At 47.4% G+C, this 19,111-nt stretch overlaps 1 protein-coding gene across 3 annotated transcripts in view; it reads left to right on the top strand.

Moving 5' to 3' along the window:
- Window positions 1-19,111, top strand: part of DAPK2 (death associated protein kinase 2) — a 140,348-nt gene that overhangs the window by 108,388 nt on the left and 12,849 nt on the right. For 2 of the 3 annotated variants that reach the window (XM_027553785.1, XM_027553784.1), the window contains exons 5-9: window positions 1,368-1,497; window positions 7,079-7,127; window positions 7,805-7,831; window positions 12,006-12,158; window positions 13,200-13,245. In XM_027553785.1, the coding sequence (XP_027409586.1) occupies window positions 1,368-1,497; window positions 7,079-7,127; window positions 7,805-7,831; window positions 12,006-12,158; window positions 13,200-13,245 (405 nt within the window). Of the gene's footprint in view, window positions 1-1,367; window positions 1,498-7,078; window positions 7,128-7,804; window positions 7,832-12,005; window positions 12,159-13,199; window positions 13,246-14,845; window positions 15,998-19,111 lie in introns of all 3 variants that reach the window. The other variant, XM_027553783.1, reaches the window with a different exon arrangement.

A 19,111-nucleotide genomic window follows, 5' to 3' on the forward strand; every position in this document is an offset into this window, starting at 1 on the left:
TATTTATTTAAAGCTACTTTATTGAGAGTTATACATCACGTATAATTCACCCATTTGAAGTGTACACTTTACAAAGTTGTATAACTCACACTGCAATCAATTTTGGATGATTTTCATCACCTGAAAGAAACCCTGTACCTATTAGTCATTCCCCATTCCCCAGGCCCTAGGCAACTCCCTGTCTACTCTCTGTCTCTATGGATTTGCCTATTCTGGATATCTTATATTAATGGAGTCGTATAATCTGCGATTTTTGGTGACTGATTTTCACTTAGCAAGATGTTTTCAAGGTTCACCCATGGTATATAGCATGTATCAGTACGCCATTCCTTTTTGTTTTTCTCTGCCTCCATTCCTTTTTATGGCTGAATAGCACTCTACTGTATGGATATACCACACTTCATTTATCTACTCATCAGTGATGGCCATTTGTGTTGTTTCCACTTTGAGACTATTATGAATATGCTGCTGAGAACATCTGTGTACCAGTTTTCGTGGGCATGTATGTTTTCAAGGCTTTTCTTTTCGAATGGGATCCAGGATAGTCCCGGTGAGGAGCAGGAGGAAAGAAGATGAATCAGAGGGACCTGCTCACCCACCAACTGCTCTGAGCAGTTGGGTGGGAGTGCAAAGGGTCAGCTCAGGATCCTGTTCTGGCCTCACTGGGACCTGGGGCTGTGTGAGGCCAGGGCAGGGCTGGCCCCCCTCCAGCAGACACCCCCAGTGTTGTGTCCAATCTGGCAGCTGTTTGCTGGGCTGGAAATAGTCTAGGCAGCTGGTATTTTCCCTGGAAATCAGGTGCTTTTTCCTGTGTCTCACTGAGGGCCAGAATTAGTTAAACACACAGAGAAGTGTGAGCTATACATTAGTCTAGGGGAGGGGAGTGTTGTCAACAGGAAGCTGACCAGCCAGGGGAAAGGGGTGGTCAGGAAGATGCAGGTCAATAAGCCAAGTGTAAATCGGGGTTAAGTTGCAGTGCCCCTCCCCCATCACACATAAAGAGGCCATGGTTTTGTTTACAGGAAATGCTGCAAGTATCTCCCTGGCCCCATTTGACAGATGGGGAGACAAAGGCACTACATGGCAGGGATCTCCCACTCAGAAACAGAAGGATTAAAGCCACAGTCTGGTTCTGCTGTCAGCAGCAGCTTTGGTAAAACCCAGGCCTTGCCCTCAGCGTTGTGGCTGTTCTTGGGTTCACGGGAGAGGACTGAGGACACAAGAGTAAGAAAGGGTTTGTGCTGTTTTGGTCCTAAAAAAGAACACTAAACCCCACCTTAAACCCAAAGCAAAAACATAAAATAGGGCTTTAATTACCATCTTTTCTTTTATCCTCTTTTCTTCTTCTTTTTTTTTTTGTTTCCCAGCCAGAAAACATTATGTTGTTGGACAAGAATATTCCCATTCCACACATCAAGCTGATTGACTTTGGCCTGGCTCATGAAATAGAAGACGGAGTTGAATTTAAGAACATTTTTGGGACACCAGAATTTGTTGGTGAGTTTTAGGCCTGTTTTTTCTCCCAGCTGAGAATCTCGGATCAACAGATAGAGAAATCCCAGGAGCGAACCCTGTGTCTGGGGCTGTAGTCTCTGGGCTGAGAGATGATACCTTGCGTGCGTGCGTGTGTGTGTGCCAAGTTGCTTCAGTCATCTCCGACTCTTTGCGACCCTGTGGCCCATCACCTGCCATGCTCCTTTGTCCACAGGAAATGTCTCACTGGCCTCTGGGTGAGGGTTGAGCGCCAGCAGGGCAGTGGGAGGCCAGGTGGGACTGGGGCCATTTGCAGAGTTAAATCTTCCCAGAGCTGGCCCTACTTCCTGCTCTTAGATGAGCTGATTGTGAAGATTTAAAATTACCTCACCCTGTTGCATTCCCCTAAACTCAATCTTTTCTGGAGTAGCTTTTGATTTCCTAAAAAAGAAAAGGGAAATTATCTGCCAGATGCCAGATCCACACACTTGCCTGTCCCATACATCTGGCCTTCATTCATGCACAGGGTGCCCAGGTCCAACAGGGCTCTGGCGGCTCTGTCTTCCCTCCGTGTCTCTCAGCCTTGGCCCAGACCGCAGAAACCCCCTTTTAGGTCTTGTGCCACAGGCCAGGGGGTCATAAAGAAACAGCTTTGCAGAGGAGAAAGGAGTGAGAATTGAGAACCACCATCTCACTGCTCAGGGAGTTGAAATGCTCTTAGAGATGGAAGGAGGGCATGGTTTCCTCAAAATCTAGGGACTGAAACTTCTGACCACAGCCTAATAATAAACAAATAATAATAAACAAAAAGAAAGATGAACCAGATCATCCACCATGATGGAGTTTCAGGCCGTATATACCAACTCTGCAACCACTAGGGAATGAAACTGCAGACGCCCCAGCAGGGGAATCTTGCAATATGCCAGGCACTAGGCCTGGTGTTCTGTATACAGACATTGTCCAATTAATACCCATACAATCTTATGAAGCAGGTTCAAAGTATTTTCTCCATCAAGTGCCTTATTCAAGGTAAAACAACCAGTACATGATAGAGCAGAGATTCAAATACAGATACATCCAACATTAAAGCCTATGCTCTTTTTTTTTTTTTTTGACTGCACTGTGCAACATGTGGAATCTTAGTTCCCTGACCAGGGATTGAACCTGTGCCCCCTGAAGTGGAAGCGCAGAGTCCTATACACTGGACCACTGGGAAAGTCCCAAAGCCTAATCTCTTTCCATTATACCAGGTTATCTCTCGAAGGAGCCTTTAAGGGTGGAATTTAGCTGTGGGAATAAGACATCAAACAATCAAACAAGAGTGCTTGAGGCATATTTTCAGATCGTCTGGTCTAGTTTAACAGACGTGGAATTGCAGAGCTAGGGGATTTTAGTTAAGGTCAACCAGTGGTCATTCTCTATCTACTATATGATAGACATCAGATGCTGGAGACACAGGGACGGTAAGCAGCCACACTCAGAATGACACGCCCAGGGTCACACAGTCAGTTAGTAGTAGAATCATCTTGAAACTAGGGTACAGGTATACAGTCTCAAACTTTGTCCAAGATAGCAGTTACTGCCCACCATTCACATATGTGGTAAAAATGCATGTTTTAAGTTCATACCAAGGGTTGAATAATAATAAATTGTTCAACTAGAAATTCAGGGCAGTAATGGAAGAGTTGTCATGAGAGAGGATGTGGTTAATTGTGAAGTGAGTGATATAGACAGCTCTGAAAGACTGTTACGTGACGTAGCCACTCTCACGAGGTCAGTGGGCTCAGTCCTGGCCTTGAGTGAGAGATGAAGTGCTGGTGTCATGGGTGGAGGAGAATCTAAAGCGGGGTGGGGTGGGGAAGAAGCCAGGGTAGAGGAGGCGCATATCTGAGGCACCCCATAGCGGGGGTGAAGGGCCAGAATGAGTATGTTTATCAGGGACAGTTCACTGTCCTTTCTAGATGGATCAGAGGGTGGCAATGTGAGTAAGACATTGATGGGCGGAGCCAGACAAACTGTGGAGGGATTTTCCCAGTGATATACTGGTAAATGTCTAACAGTCAGGTCTCAGGACAAAACAAAATACAACCCTAATTTACAGCATTTACTAGTTTCAAGCTATCAACCTGTTTCACTGAATTCAGAGCTGGGAAGAGATGCCCACGGTTGACTCTTGTGAGCCAGTATGATACAGCTCCAGTCCAGAACTGGTCTTATTTGCTCCTTACAGATATATAGGGTGGTTTCTGTAAGCCCCTGCCCAAATTATGATGACTTCCTTTTCATCATAGACCCCTGAACAGGTTATAACCACTGTTCCCTATTCCCTCTTTGAAATTTTAACCTGAGACCAGAGTTAAAAACTGTCAGCTTCTGGGAATGTGGTGGAAAACTTCTTCCAAAAGGTCCTCTCACTACAAAGTTGGATTCTTGAGAAAAATGTTTTTAATGTGATTCTGGACTTAGGAAATAAGATAAATCTTTATAGTAACTCCTTCAGCCATCACCTGTCCTACCCTAAAAATTGAGTGAAATGAACTTTGAGCTGGAGCTGTGAGCTGCAAGAATATTCAATAAGAGGATCTCTCCTAGAGGCAAGTGCACATGTCAGCATTTATCAGAAACTAGCAAGACTTAGATGTTCAAGGAAGTAGGATATTAAAATGATCAGATGTTGACTATAAAATAAATGGAATGTATATAGAAATAACAGGTAAACTCATAAGAATGAGCAAGCAAGAACCAGATAGAACTTTAAGAAATAACATACACTCACTGAAATTTTAACCTCAGTGGATGGGCCAAACAGCAGATTATACACAGCTGAGGAGAGAATTAAAGATTTGGAAGACTGAGGTGGAAAAAATTAGCTAGACTATCACACAGTGGCAAAGATATAGAAATGTTAAAGAGAAGATAAGTGAAATAAGGTTAAAATAAGAAGTTTACCATAGGTCTATTTGGATTCCTGGAGGAGGGAATTAAGACAATAGAGCAGTATCTGAATAAAACTGCTGAAAATTTTCAGAACTGATGTAAAAACATGCATCCCCAGATACAGAAAGGACAATGTATTTCAATCAGAAAGAAGTCCATACCTCTAAAGTCCATACATTATACTTAAACTATAGGGCATCAGAGACAAAGAGAAGATCTTAAAAATCATCCAGAGAGAAAAGATAGATTACCTACAAAAACCAAAAATAAACAAAAACCAATACTTGGACTGACAGCATGCTTCTTAAAACAACATTGTCCAATAGAATATGATATTCAAAGAACTGAGGAAAAATAAAAACTCCATAGTTGTGAAGAAATTGTATTTCAAGAATGAAGGTAAGAGATCAAACAAAAAGCAAAATAAAAACAACGACAACAACAAAGATAAAACAATAAACAACCTCCAACAGACCTTTGTTAGTGGAACTTCTAAAAGGTGTACTTGGAGTTCTAAATGCAAGAAGTAACAGGAGCAAAGAAATCAGAGAACATCAGGCAAATATAATTCCTTTCTTTCCTAAATAATGATGATGATGATGAAGATTAAATATGGGGTTGAAAAAAGATAGAAGTAGAAACTGAAGAAAATAATGTTAGATAGGACAGAGTACTTGAAATTAGTGTTCTAAAATTCTTGTATTGTTAGAGGAGGGCCCAAATATTGACTTATGTTAGAATTTGTTTCATGTCCATAGTAAGATCTCAGGGGTAGTCATTACAAAAATAGAAGTTAGAGAAAAAACAGTCAATAAAAAAACTAACAAGAAGCAATTTTTTAAAAAGACGAGAAAGAAAAACGCAGATGAAAGTGGAAAAACAAAAGTACCTGGAGGACAGAAATGAGTATGTGTTTATATCAGGCAGATGAGCACTGAAAAGTGTTATGCTTCTCAAACTCTCTATGAGGAACAACCTGGGGGGAAATAGTATATCCTGGACAGCTTCTTCAATAAGATACAATACACATAAATTCCTAGAAAAGTGATCATGGTGTGTGTCATGGCAATGTCAAATTGCTATGTGTGTGTGTGTTAAGTTGCTCAGTCGTGTCCGACTCCTTGAGACCCCATGAACTGTAGCCCTCCAAGCTCCTCTGGCCATGGGATTCTCAGGCAAGAATACTGGAGTGGGTTGCCACGCTCTCCTCCAGGGGATCTTCCCAACCCAGGAATCGAACCTGGGTTTCCCACACTGCAGGCGGTTCTTTACCAGCTGAGCCTCTAAATACATACTCTCAACTTCTGTACATATCTTGTCAGCACCAGTGACAGTCTGCAGATTATTTGCCTGCAGACTGTACTTTGAATAACACTGTCCTAATGAAAGCCTTTCTTGTGTGTCTCAGGAGAGCTGAGAGAAGAGCTCATAGCAGTGATTTTTCAATAAAAGTTAATAATACAAAAAAATAATAAAAATAAGTAGAGACCTTCCAAATGATCACCAAAGAAATGACTGGAAGATAGTCTGTATTCACAAAGTGGACTATTATATAGCAGTGAATATGAAAGACCATGGGTGAACATTCAGTGAATGCTAGAAGCATCAGTTGAGTGGGGGGAAAAGGTCTATTGACGGTAGATGAGATTCAGTATGGCATCATTTTTTGGAAGCTAACAAGAAAGCAAAGCCAGGAGAGTGGTTCCCTGCATCTGGGAGGGTGGGAGGGTGGGTTCATCCTATAGATGCAGAGGTTTTGATATTCTAGATAAACAAACTTAGCCTTCCCCTCTCTCCACCTTCTCCCATTCGTGATTAAACAGGCTCAATCCTCCCTTTTCTAGTTATTGCCCCCTCTTTCTTTTCTATTTCATCACCAAGCTTTTTTAAAGAGTCATCTGCACCCTTATCTTGCAGCCCACACTCAGCACTCTCTGGTCACTGCAGTGGGTGTGAAATTCAACACTTGCTTTCCAGCCCATCCAGGGTACAGGCTTGATCTCCAGGCAGCATTTGGTCCTCTTCTCTCCTGGGTAGAGTCTTCTTTCCTAGACTCTGCACCTTCTCGTGGTCCTGGCAGCATTCACATGGCTCCTATTTCTACCTGTGTGATGACGCCTGTGTGATGACCTGGGTGATGGCTCTGACCCACCTCACTCCCACCCCAGGTACCCAGCCTGTTCCTGGCATCTTCTTTTGGATGCCCCTCGGACATCACTGGCTCCTCACCTCAGTGGCCACCAGAATGTCCTCCTGCCCCTGCTCAGGTGGGAGGTACCCTCTTTAGACACCCGCAGAGGAATGTGGATTCTCTCTCTGCCTCCTTTTCTCCCCCATCACCTTCCAGTGCTGGCTGACTGGTTTCCAGCTGAGAGTTCAAAAGCAGTCTTTGTCATGGACCCCACTGTCCGTCCTACACCTGCCTCTCCCCACTCTCCTCTTCCTTTTCCAGGGCTCCCCTTGTGCTTTCTGTCTTCCTCACTATCAGAATAACAGGCAACTTCCTCCCTCAAAATCCCTAGACCCAGGCTATCTCCATCCGCCTCTCTAATTTTCCTTAGGGAGGGTTCGGGATGGAGACCTTCGGCATCTAATTCCCTAAAATTCCTTAAGATCATCTCTTCTCCTTTTCATACTCCTGCTGACTCTTCGACATGGCTTCTTTCAGCTCCAGAAATTGTGAACTATGAGCCCCTGGGCCTGGAGGCGGACATGTGGTAAGTGGGACAGCCCCCCAGGTGGCCCCAGATCCTGGCTCTGGCTGACATCCCCCGGATGAAAACCTCTTCCTCCACACTCACCTTTAAGAGCCTCTGGCTGCTCCTGGGGTGCTGGCATGTGGCAGTTAGCACATGGCCAAGGCAGAGAACAAGGGGCTGGAAGCCAGAGGTACAGGCTCACCCTGAGACTGCCACAGCTGTCATAAACATACTAGTGACAATAATTCGTTCTGTTGGTCAACCATGTGATCCCTGGGGGCCTCATGTATTCTGGCTACCGTGCTGGGCTGGGTACCGCAGTGATTGACTGCACAGATGGGGCTCGTTTCATGTGAACTGTGCTATACAGTTGGCTGGGTACCTTGATCACTTGGTTTTCTAAAATCCTCCCAGTGGTCCTGTAAGATAGTTATTATTATCCTCATTTTATGAGGAGAAAGAGGCTCAGAGGTGGTCATCACAGCTGTTAGTGGGTCCTCGGGCTCAACATCCAGACCTGATTGACTCTGAGCGAGTCCCTGGCTGCTGCTGAAGTGTGGGGTGGGGAGGGGTGTGGGGCTTGAGGCAGCGTGTGGGGGCTGCAGTGAAGGGGCCCTCAGAGCCAAGCGGGGAGTCGCTTGCTGGTCTGGGAGGAGAGCCAGGCGGCCCTGACTTGACTGTTCTTTGTTTTGCAGGAGCATCGGTGTCATCACCTACATCCTGTGAGTATGACTGATCCTGGGGCTCTGACCCAGCTCAGATCCAGGGGGAGCAGGAGGAATGAGAGAGGGGCAGGCAGGCAGACAGACAGTCTGACATTTCCTGAGCACCCACCGTGACCAGATGAGTTAGATCCACACAGCCAACCTGAGGCTCAGTGCTCTCAGCTCGATTTCATACGTTTGAGCCTGGGCTTGGTGTTGGGCAGGAAGCCGGGAGAGCAGTCTGCAGCCCTCCATTCTACACTGCTTGTGTTTGCATCCCTCCTGTGGCCAGGATCCACCACGCGGTCTCACCCGGACCCAGGTTTCCAGTGAGAATGTCAGTTTTCGCTCAGAAACCTGGGACAGCCCTCAAGTCACCATGCCCTTCCTGATCCTGCCTCGTCTTTCTCTGCCTTTCCTCTCCCTTCCCCAGAACCCCTTTTCCTTTCACATGCTGTCTCTTCTGTTTTCCCCAGAGTCTCTCTTTCTTGACTCTGAAATATTAAGTACTTAAGCAGAGATTTCCTGCATTGTGTAGCGAAACTGTCACTTTCCATCTGTGGCCTTGGGCAGAAAAACAACTTCTGGGCTTGTTTTTCTCATCAGAAAAATAGGAATCATAAACTTCCTGCCACGGGTATGTTGAGGATTAAATAAGCTGATGTGCAAACTTCCTAGCACTGCTCAGACACAGACATTGCTGATTAGTTGGTGTTCATTACATCGTACTTTCCAACTGTTTCCGCTCGCAATACTCCTGGAAAAATGCTGTTTTTATGGAACTCTGGGTAAGAGGCAGCCCACAACCAGAGGGCATGAAGGATGGGGAGGGCAACACTCAGCTCTCTCAACACCCCTGTAATCCCTCCCTCTGACTCCTCCTTGGACTGGGAGTTCTGCGTGATGTGGTGGATGCCACCCCCCCTGCCCCGCCCCTGCCCCCTGAGTTGCAACAGAGGGTGTCAACCCAGGCAGCACATCAGACCTTTTTTTTCTTTTTCTTCATATCAGACCTGTTAATATCTGCTATGGCCCAGGGCCCACTCCAGATCTATGAAATCAGAATCACTAGGAGTAAGATCTGGGCATTGGTATTTTTTAAAAGCCATAGAGGAATTTGATGCAGAGAGAATTTGATGCATTGCTGCATAATTCCAGATTAGAGCCAGGATATTCAGACATGGGCTCTTAACACCTTGATATCTTCAGAACTGTGGCTTTCATATTGAAATAGTAAGGAATTCCAGCATCTCCAGGGCACACAATCTTCCTGTAGCTCACTGAATTCCATACAGTTTATTGACCGCCTGATCCTCAGTGAACACAGTGCCAGGCACTCAGGGTACTAAATGGACAGTCTGTCCTGCTTGCCTGAAACTTCTTTTGTGGGAGGGAGACACCAGACTGCTAACTCTCACCCGGTGGGACCAAGGTTGTGCTTTAGGTATGAATATGGCTTTGTGAGACAAAGTGGAGAGCCACTGGTTTGCTGGGACTGCAGAAAGTTTAATGGGAGAGAGGGAGCGAGAGAGGCAGATAAGAGAGATTGATTTGAACTGGGCTGGAAGGAATGTGATGAATTTTCCTGGTGGAAAGGAAAGGAAGTGCCATTCTGGGTGAGGAAGGGGACAGCAAGTGTGGTAAATGCAGTGAAAATACAGAACGTGTGGTGGGGACCAAATTTTGATGCCTTCCTGAGAAGTTCAGATGTGATTCTATAGAACACAGGAGGGAGGGTAGGGCCCAAGGACTTCTGGGACAATGGCATATTTTGAATATTAGGCAGGGGACAGTAGATTCAGGAGTCATTGTTTGAATGGCACTTTTTTTTTTTAATGTAAAAAATGTAAAAGAATGAAACTAGAACACTTTCTAACACCTTACACAAAAATAAACTCAAAATGGATTAAAGATCTAAACGTAAGACTAGAAGCTATAAAACTCCTAGAGGAGAACATAGGCAAAACACTCTCTGACATACATCACAGAAGGATCCTCTATGACCCACCTCCCAGAATATTGGAAATAAAAGCAAAAATAAACAAATGGGACCTAATTAAACTTAAAAGCTTCTGCACAACAAAGGAAACTATAAGCAAGGTCAAAAGACAGCCTTCAGAATGGGAGAAAATAATAGCAAATGAAGCAACTGACAAAGAGTTAATCTCAAAAATATACAGGCAACTCCTGCAGCTCAATTCCAGAAAAATAAACGACCCAATCAAAAAATGGGCCAAAGAACTAAACAGATATTTCTCCAAAGAAGACATACAGATGGCTAACAAACACATGAAAAGATGCTCAACATCACTCATTATCAGAGAAATGCAAATCAAAACCACAGTGAGGTATCATTTCACGCCAGTCAGAATGGCTGCTATCCAAAAGTCTACAAGCAATAAATGCTGGAGAGGGTGTAGAGAAAAGGGAACTCTCTTACACTGTTGGTGGGAATGCAAACTAGTACAGCCACTATGGAGAACAGTGTGGAGATTCCTTAAAAAACTGGAAATAGAACTGCCACGCTATGCTATGCTATGCTAAGTCACTTCCGTCGTGTCCGACTCTGTGCAACCCCACAGATGGCAGCCCACCAGGCTCCGCCATCCCTGGGATTCTCCAGTCAAGAATACTGGAGTGGGTTGCCATTTCCTTCTCCAATGCATGAAAGTGAAAAGTGAAAGTGAAGTCGCTCAGTTGTGTCAGACTTTTATCGACCCCATGGACTGCAGCCTACCAGGCTCCTCTGTCCATGGGATTTTCCAGGCAAGAGTACTGGAGTGGGGTGCCATTGCCTTCTCCATAAGACCCTGCAACCCCACTGCTGGACATACACACCGAGGAAACCAGAATTGAAAGAGACACGTGTACCCCAATGTTCATCGCAGCACTGTTTATTATAGCTAGGACATGGAAGCAACCTAGATGTCCATCAGCAGACGAATGGATAAGAAAGCTGTGGTACATATACACAATGGAATATTACTCAGCCATTAAAAAGAATACATTTGAATCAGTTCTAATGAGGTGGATGAAACTGGAGCCTATTATACAGAGTGAAGTAAGCCAGAAAGAAAAACACCAATACAGTATACTAGCGCATATATATGGAATTTAGAAAGATGGTAACAATAACCCTGTATGTGAGACAGCAGAAGAGACACAGATGTATAGAACAGTCTTTTGGACTCTGTGGAAGAAGGCGAGGATGGGATGATTTGGGAGAATGGCATTGAAACATATATATTATCATATGTGAAACGGATCGCCAGTCCAGGTTCGATGCATGATACAGGGTGCTCAGGGCTGGTGCACTGGGATGACCCAGAGGGACGGTATGGGGAGGGAGGGGGGTTCAGGATGGGGAACACATGTGCACCCGTGGCAGATTCATGTCGAAGTATGGTAAAACCAATACAATATTGTAAAGTAATTAGCCTCCAATTAAAATAAATAAATTTATATTAAAAAAATATTTATTTGTTTGGCTGCACCAGGTCTTGGTTGTGGCACACAGGGTTTTCCATCTGTTGTGGGATCTTTAGCAGCAGCATGGGAACTCTTAGTTACAGCATGTGGGATCTGGTTCCCTCACCAGGGATTGAACCCAGGCCCCTTTCATTGGGAGCACAGAATCTTAGCCGCTGGACCACCAGGGAAGTCCCCGAATGACACCTTCTTGACAAACCCTGCGGGGAACCTCATACGGCCCTCTAGCCCCTAATGGCTCATCTACAGCCACACTTGTCAGGCTTTGCTCAGGATGCTTGTTAGCCTAGAAGACCTTCCATCTCCTTCTCTGACTGCTGACAACCTCTTCAGGACAAAACTGATGCAAATGTCAGCTCTTCCATGAGGCCAGCACTGGGCCTCCCCTCTGTCCTGTGTTCCTCCAGCCCTTTGTCTGTTCTTTATTTTATTCTGTGTTCTTCTGGAAATTTATGAAGAGCCAGGTCTCTCTTTCTCTCCCCTCCTCTTTCAAGTCCCTTGAAGACACAGTTCTCTCTTTCAGGTCCTTAGTAGGGACTCCATTAAGTGTATTGAATTGGACTCGTTTGAAAACCCGTTGACTGCCCCCCGCAAAGGATTGTGGGGAGCCTCCCATCCCCGTGCAGAATCCAGGTCCCTGAGTCCATCACCCCTACTTCCGTCTCCTTTCCTACAGTCACATATTCCCTCTCTGTGTGCCCAGCCTTAGTGGAGCATCCCCTTTCCTGGGAGACACGAAGCAGGAAACGCTGGCAAATATCACAGCAGTGAGTTACGACTTTGACGAGGAATTCTTCAGCCAGACCAGCGAGCTGGCCAAGGACTTCATTCGGAAGCTTCTGGTTAAAGAGACCCGGTAAGAGGACAAAGAAGAGAAGGGCACTGGCCTCGCAGGTCCTGACTCTCTCCTGCCACTTCTCTCACAGGCATGCCAGCCGTGCCTGCTTTGCCACAGGCTGTCATCAACCATTGCAGTGTAATCTGGGCAGGTGCTGAGGAGTGTGAACTGGCCAGGACTTGGCTTTCATCTTGTTTACTCAAGTCTTTCTCTTTTCTTTTCCTCCTGAAATGCAAATAACCGTGTGTGTGTGTGTGTGTGTGTGTGTGTGTGTGTACACGTAAGTCAGCCTGGATTTTTTTTAGAGCTCTTTATTTTTTGCAGTTTGTCTCAAAGGTACCTGGAAGTAGAATTCTTTAAAGGAAAGGGGCAGGGTTTTCAAGACGATTCAGGATGGGAGTGGGGAGGGTGTCCAGCCCAGAGGGGTCAGAACAGCGGGAACATAGGAGACCTGCTAATCCCACCCCTTCCTCAGGGCTCAGGGTAAGCCTCATGCATGTGTGATCAAAGGAGATGGGCAGGGAGTTGGAGGGTGCTGGCTGCCCAGAGGATGGATGAGCTGAGGCGGGGTAAGTCCTCACATTCTGGAAGGCCATGTCCTCTTGATCCCATAGACTTCAGAGAGACATAGAGTGGGGTCCTCTAAAGTGCAGTGCCTGGTTTCGCTGTTGAAGGGCAATGGTAGGAGGGATTGCCCCACCTGGGTACAGAGCAGGGAAGGGCCGAGAAGAGATCTGGAAGGCAAACAGAAAACCAGAGACCAAAGTTTTCACAACAGAGAGCATTTAGGACTCTCCAATAGTGTGGGGTTGGGCCCTGCAACCCTGGGACCAAAAATGAGGGTTTATATAATGTCATTCTATTGAGAGGTCTGCCTGGACTGCTTTCTCTAGTATGCAGGAGTTGTAGCCAGTCCCCCATCCACCTCTGCATTCCTTATGATTCTAGTTTGATGGCAGTGGTTGAAGGATGCCAAAAAGCAGGTCTGAGAAGAGTGAGAATGGAGACTGCTGCTCTCAGCTTCTCATGGATCATCACTGTTTTCTGATCTTCATTTAGGAAGCGGCTCACGATCCAAGAGGCTCTCAGACACCCCTGGATCATGGTAAGCGCATGGTGACGAGTTTCAGCAAGCAGGTTCCTGCTCTGTCGCCAGGGATGCCTGGGCCAGATGCCGGAGCCCTGTGACAAGGCCTTTGCTTGAAACACTGACCCCTAAGCACAGATGAAAGCTAGTTGGGGGTCTCCAAGGGTCTGGGCTTGTTCAAATAGGTCTGCAAGTTTAAGTTTCTATGTCATATGTTCAGGTGACTTATGAAAAGAAACTTTCACAAACCTCAGTTGAAATCTTTGCTCTTTGGGCCATCTTAAAAACTGTTCTTTGTCTCAAGACACGTGTGCGTGCTAAGTTGCTTCAATTGTGTCCAACTCTTTGCAACCTCATGGACTGTAGCCTGCCAGGCTTCTCTGCCCATGGGATTCTCCAGGCATGAAAACTGGAGTGGGTTGCCATGCCCTCCTCCAGGGGATTTCCTGACCCAGAGATAGAACCTGTGTCTGTTACATCTCCTGCATTGGCAGAGGGGTTCTGTACCACTAGCGCCACCTGGGAAGCCCCTGTCAGAAGACACGTCACAGTTATTCTCAAAAAAGAAAACAGGACTCCTTGGCTATAGAGAGAGATCAGTGACAGTTGAAAACCTCAGATTTGTTACCAGGGCTCCTTGTTTCTGACTTTCAAAGCTCTGAGTTAAGGATGACTCAAACCGGGTCAGTGGTTTCCTTAGGCACCTGGCAACCTCAGAGAATGGGCCGCCCAGCTGGAGGCCTGCTGGGGGAGAGGCAGCCACCCCTCAGGGCAGTTCTGTTCTCTCTGGGGAAGGTGGGGGCACAAAGGTGACTTCCTGCCTAACCCAGTTTGTAACTGGGCTTCTGGCTGCTGGGTGTTCAGAGAGCCTGGCAGTCTGGTCTCAGTGAAGTGCATGCGATAAGCACTTTGGTAGGATGGGAATCAGGGGAGTGGGACTCTGACCCTTATTCTGCTGATGGATGAGATGTGCCCCTCCAGGAATGTCAGCAGACCTCCCTTTCACTAGAATTGTTAAGTGGGAGAGCTGGTGAGGGTGATCTGAGGGTTGCAGATGAGAACGGGCAGAGGTTCACAGGAGATGGGAGAGCAGAGAGGGCCGGAGTACCCTGGAGAAGGCCGGGTTCATTGACTCAGTGAAGGATGGGGAAGGCTGAGTTTGAGTGCAGAACTCTAGGTTTGAGTGCAGAGCTGGGAAGTCTGGTGGGCTGCCTCCTTGCTCAGCATGCTGAGTGTTGTTGAGGCCCACGGAGCCCACAGGCCCTGATGGAGAGAAGCCCCAGTTTCCCCCATCAGCCATGGCCTTGTGCGCTTCCTCTCTGGAGTGGATGCTTGCAGAATCCTGGCTGTAGCCTGCTTGTTTGTGCGAGCACCCTTAAATGCTATGCATGCAGAGACCCTCTCTAATGACCGTGAACCACCCTGCCCGGAAATGCGTGTGCAGGCAGCACCCTGTCCTCCTCGACTTTTCTGATGGTCTGTGGGGGTGCTTATCCCACCCTGGTCCTCCCATGGCCTGGCGCATGCGGTGAATGCAGAGGCGGCTGGAGTGCCTTCCGCCTGCACCTTGGAGCAGACATCAAATTAACTCTGGCCCTTCTGTCTAAACACCCACCAGTCCAAAGGAGAGATCAGAGCCCCAGAACAGCACAAGGCAGAGCCCAACCAGCTGAAGACCAAGCGTCTGAGAGAGTACACCCTCAAATGCCACTCAAGCATGCCCCCCAACAACACCTACGTCAACTTCGAGCGCTTTGCCCGTGTGGTTGAAGATGTGGCTCGGGTGGAGCAGGGCTGCCGGGCCCTGACAGGGGCCCATGACACCATCCAGGATGACGTGGAGACCCTGATCTCCATCTACAATGAGAAGGAGGCTTGGTACCGGGAGGAGAGCGAGAGAGCCCGGCACGACCTGTCTCAGCTCAGGTACGAGTTCCGCAAGGTGAAGTCCTCGAAGAAGCTCCTTCGAGAGGACATCCGGGCCACAGGGTCCCGCCTTGGGGGCGCAGCCAGGAAGCTGGACCACCTGCAGACGCAGTTTGAGACCCTGAGGCGGGAGCTCTCAGCAGACCTCCAGTGGCTCCAGGAACTGGTGGGCGGCTTCCAGCTGGAGAGTGGGAGCGTGGACAGCCCAGGTTCCATGTTCTGCCGGGACGCCAGTGAGTCCTTTGGGGAGCTGCTCAACAGATCATGCGGCGAGGAAGTGTTGGCCGGCTTGAAGCTCTGAGCACCAGCATCGGGTCACTAATGCATCCTGGATGGTTTGCTGAAGACTGCTCCCAACTGCCCTGCCAGGCATCAACTCAAATTCTCCTGCAGGGGTGTGTGTCTGTAGCATAGCCTTCCACCTCCTCCCAGAATCCAGAAGCATGGAGGGACTAGCTAGTTATCCATTCTGTGCCTCCTCTCACCTGCCTGGTTTGTTGGGTGACTGGCCAGGCAACCAGGCTGTTAAAACAATTGCTGTTGAATACCCCTCAGCATTCCCTTCTCCAGAGGGAGACAGCTGGTCCTGGGGAGACACTCCGGGAGACACTCAGTAACTGATTTTTGATAATGGACTTGATCACATCTCACTTCCTGCTTTATGGACTGCAGGTCTTGGGTACCATTTGAGTTAACTAGGGCTAATAGTCAGCTTGGTGTTTTCCCGCTGCTGATGGCAGAATTTTAAATTCACAGAGAAAAGATTACTTTTCATTTACATTGACATTTAACTCACCATGCATTTATGTTTGTGATCCTTAAAAGAACTCTGTGAGACAGGAAGGTAGGTGGTATTACTGTTGTTGTTACTGTTATTTCCATGTAACTGATGAGGAAACTGACCTCCGGGGGAAATGACTTACAGCAGGGTTATTCATAGCTACTTCATACAGATGAAACATGAACCCAGGATGCCTGAGTCTAAGATGAGGTATTTAGGAACAGATAGCTTTTGATGTAAAAATGCACTTTAATATTAAAGTTCAGATCCCAGAAGTAAAATAAGCAACTTCATGTACTTTGCCAGGTAATGTGGAAGCCTCATATCCTCTAAGTGATTGTCCTAAAAAGTGTGTCCCAGAAGGCAGGCAGTTTATTGTTCCCATCCAGCCCTTCCCTGTCTGAAGATCAGCCTGAGGATTAGGAGGGAAGGGGCAGCATCTTGCCCTTCTCCACCTTCCCTCCTGTGGCTCAGGGCTCCAACCTTCTGTTGGGAATGAGAACCCTTTTCTCATGTCCCTAAGGTCTGAAGAGGGTGGACATTAAGACTGGGAAGCATGAGACCCAGTGGTCCCTTCCTGACCACAGGCTGTGTGCGCCCCTCCCTAAAGCCTGGATCATCTCGTCTCCCTTTTCCCATGGGAGAAGACAGCCAGCCAGCTCACAGAGGCAGAGTGTGGAGAGTGGGCCCAGCGCTGTGCTAGAAGCTTGGGGGTGACAGAACAGATCGTATCATTCCAAGGTGCCTTCTTGTCAGAGAGGAAGGGTAGGTGTTATTCTGAATTTGGTGCTGAGGAAACAGAGAGGGTGTGATTTGCCCAAGGGCACAGTAGAGGCGAAAGTGGACGCCTTCTGATGGGGTCTTCTGCTTCCTTCCCCTAGCTGCCCCAGGCGCCAGGGGTTCACTCTGCTGTGGGGCAGGTTTACCCAGACACACCCATCTATCTACTTACAAAGAATTGTTCAGCACCTGTCAACTGCTGGGCACTTGTCCTGTCCCCAGGAATACAATGTTGAGTGAAAACAGGTGTGTTTCCTGCATTCATGGAGTTTGCAGTAAAGGACTCCATGTTGATCTAGAACATTCTGCACAGGTAGAACTGCAGCTGGGACATATGCTATGAGAAGATTGCAGCACTGCAGGAGCCTGCAGTGGGGGGGTGACCTAGTCAGAAAGGGTGTCCCTGAGGTGGTGACTCTAGAGCTGAGATCAGCGAAGCAAACCAGGGAGAAGGTAGTTTTCCCCACAAAACTGTCATGCCAGGGCTCTGTGCTGGGAGGGGGCCTGAGAGCTGAAATTGCTCAGGCAGAAAGAAAGCTGGAGAGGAAAGGAATATGATGTAGATGTGGCTGGAAAGAAGGCAGGGCCAGTAGGGCTTTGCCATACTGAAGAGCTCTGTCTCCATCCCCAGGGTCATGGGACTGAAATGGGTGCCTAGCAGTCAGCAGCCCGATGTCATGGCAGGGGTGGGGCTGCCCAGGGAACAGCACAGATGGGGCATGGTTTAGAATGATCCCATGAAACCATGTCTTTAAAATCCTACCTCCCTTTCTATTACATGCTGGATCACTTCAAATATTATATATAATATTTGTAACAAACAGTTTTCATCAAGTAGAAGAAACCATATTTTCACCAAATGTAAGACGCATCATTATTTTATGACCCCAAAATAAATTTAAAAAGAAGCCCAAGATGGGAAGTCTAAGAGAAAACACCAAATACAAAGCTGGGACACCCTCACTGAGAGGGGAGGTGAGAAATAAAGCCACCAGGTAGGAGGGGAAGGCAAGGGAATGTGTGCATTTCAGGCTTGACACTGGGTCGCTCAGTCGCTCAGTCACATCCGACTCTTTGCAACCCCATGGACTATAGCTCACCAGGCTCCTCTGTCCATGGAATTCACCAGGCAAGAATACTGGAGTGGGTAACCATTCCTTTCTCTAAAGGATCTTCCCGACCCAGGGACCAAACCCAGGTCTCCCGCATTGCAGGTGGATTCTGGGTAGTCCTGACGCTGGGTAGAAGGGTGGAAAAATCCTCCCCTGAGAACAGGAGCCCCAAGCTGGTGGTACTCAGACAGAATTCCTTTCTGCATTTACACAGTTTCCTTTCTGCGTTTACACAATTAGTGGAATCCAAAAGAACCTCAAGCAAGAAATCTAATGTTAAACAGTCTGAGGCTGGGTGGCCCCAATGGCTGGCAGAAGCAGTGTGGTCATCTCCTGGAGCACCTGCCTTCACTTCAGACCCACAGTAAAGATACGATGCCATTGTTTGAGAGAGAAGTCCTGATTTCAGAGATCCAAAAATGTGCATCTTGGAATCAATGAAAGATGGCAAAGCCCTGTTTTCTATGCCCTGTCTGGGAGAATTGATACAAACAGCCCATCTACAATCTCTCCAAGAACTTTTCTGACCTGTCACAGGACAGAATATAATCATTTGGCATAAGACACCTCAAAAATTAATGGTCACTTTGGCCAGGGCAACCAAGTCAAGGGCTTTCCTGGTGGCTCAGGCGGTAAAGAATCCGCCTGCAATGCAGGAGACCTGGGTTCGATCCCTGGGTTGGGAAGATTCCCTGGAGAAGGGAATAGCTACCTACTCTAATATTCTTGCCTGGAGAATCCCATGGACAGAGGGGTCTGGTGGGCTGCTGTCCATGGGGGCACAAAGAGCCAGACATGACTGAATGACTAACTCTTTAACTTGGCCGAGTCAACAGGTTTCCTAAGGCAAGGAAGCCCCTGATTGAGCAACTCAGGGCAAACTTTCTTGTGAGGGTCGAAATAAAATGCAATAAAGGAGTAAGCTGTGGATGATGATTTGAATTAGGGAGACTGGGAAAAGAGCAGGAGAAGTGATTATTTTAGAATCCTGCTGCTGCTGCTGCTAAGTCAATTCAGTTGTGTCCAACTCTGTGTGACCCCATAGACGGCAGCCCACCAGGCTTCCCCATCCCTGGGATTCTCCAGGCAAGAACACTGGAGTGGGTTGCCATTTCCTTCTCCAGTGCATGAAAGTGAAAAGTGAAAGTGAAGTCGCTCAGTCGTGTCTGACTCCTAGTGACCCCACAGACTGCAGCCCACCAGGCTCCTCCATCCATGGGATTTTCCAGGCAAGAGTACTAGAGTGGGGTGCCATAACCTTCTCTGTGCTGGAGGTTCTCAGGGG

Source organism: Bos indicus x Bos taurus, chromosome 10, assembly GCF_003369695.1.
Source record: "Bos indicus x Bos taurus breed Angus x Brahman F1 hybrid chromosome 10, Bos_hybrid_MaternalHap_v2.0, whole genome shotgun sequence".
Taxonomy (NCBI): Eukaryota; Metazoa; Chordata; class Mammalia; order Artiodactyla; family Bovidae; genus Bos; species Bos indicus x Bos taurus.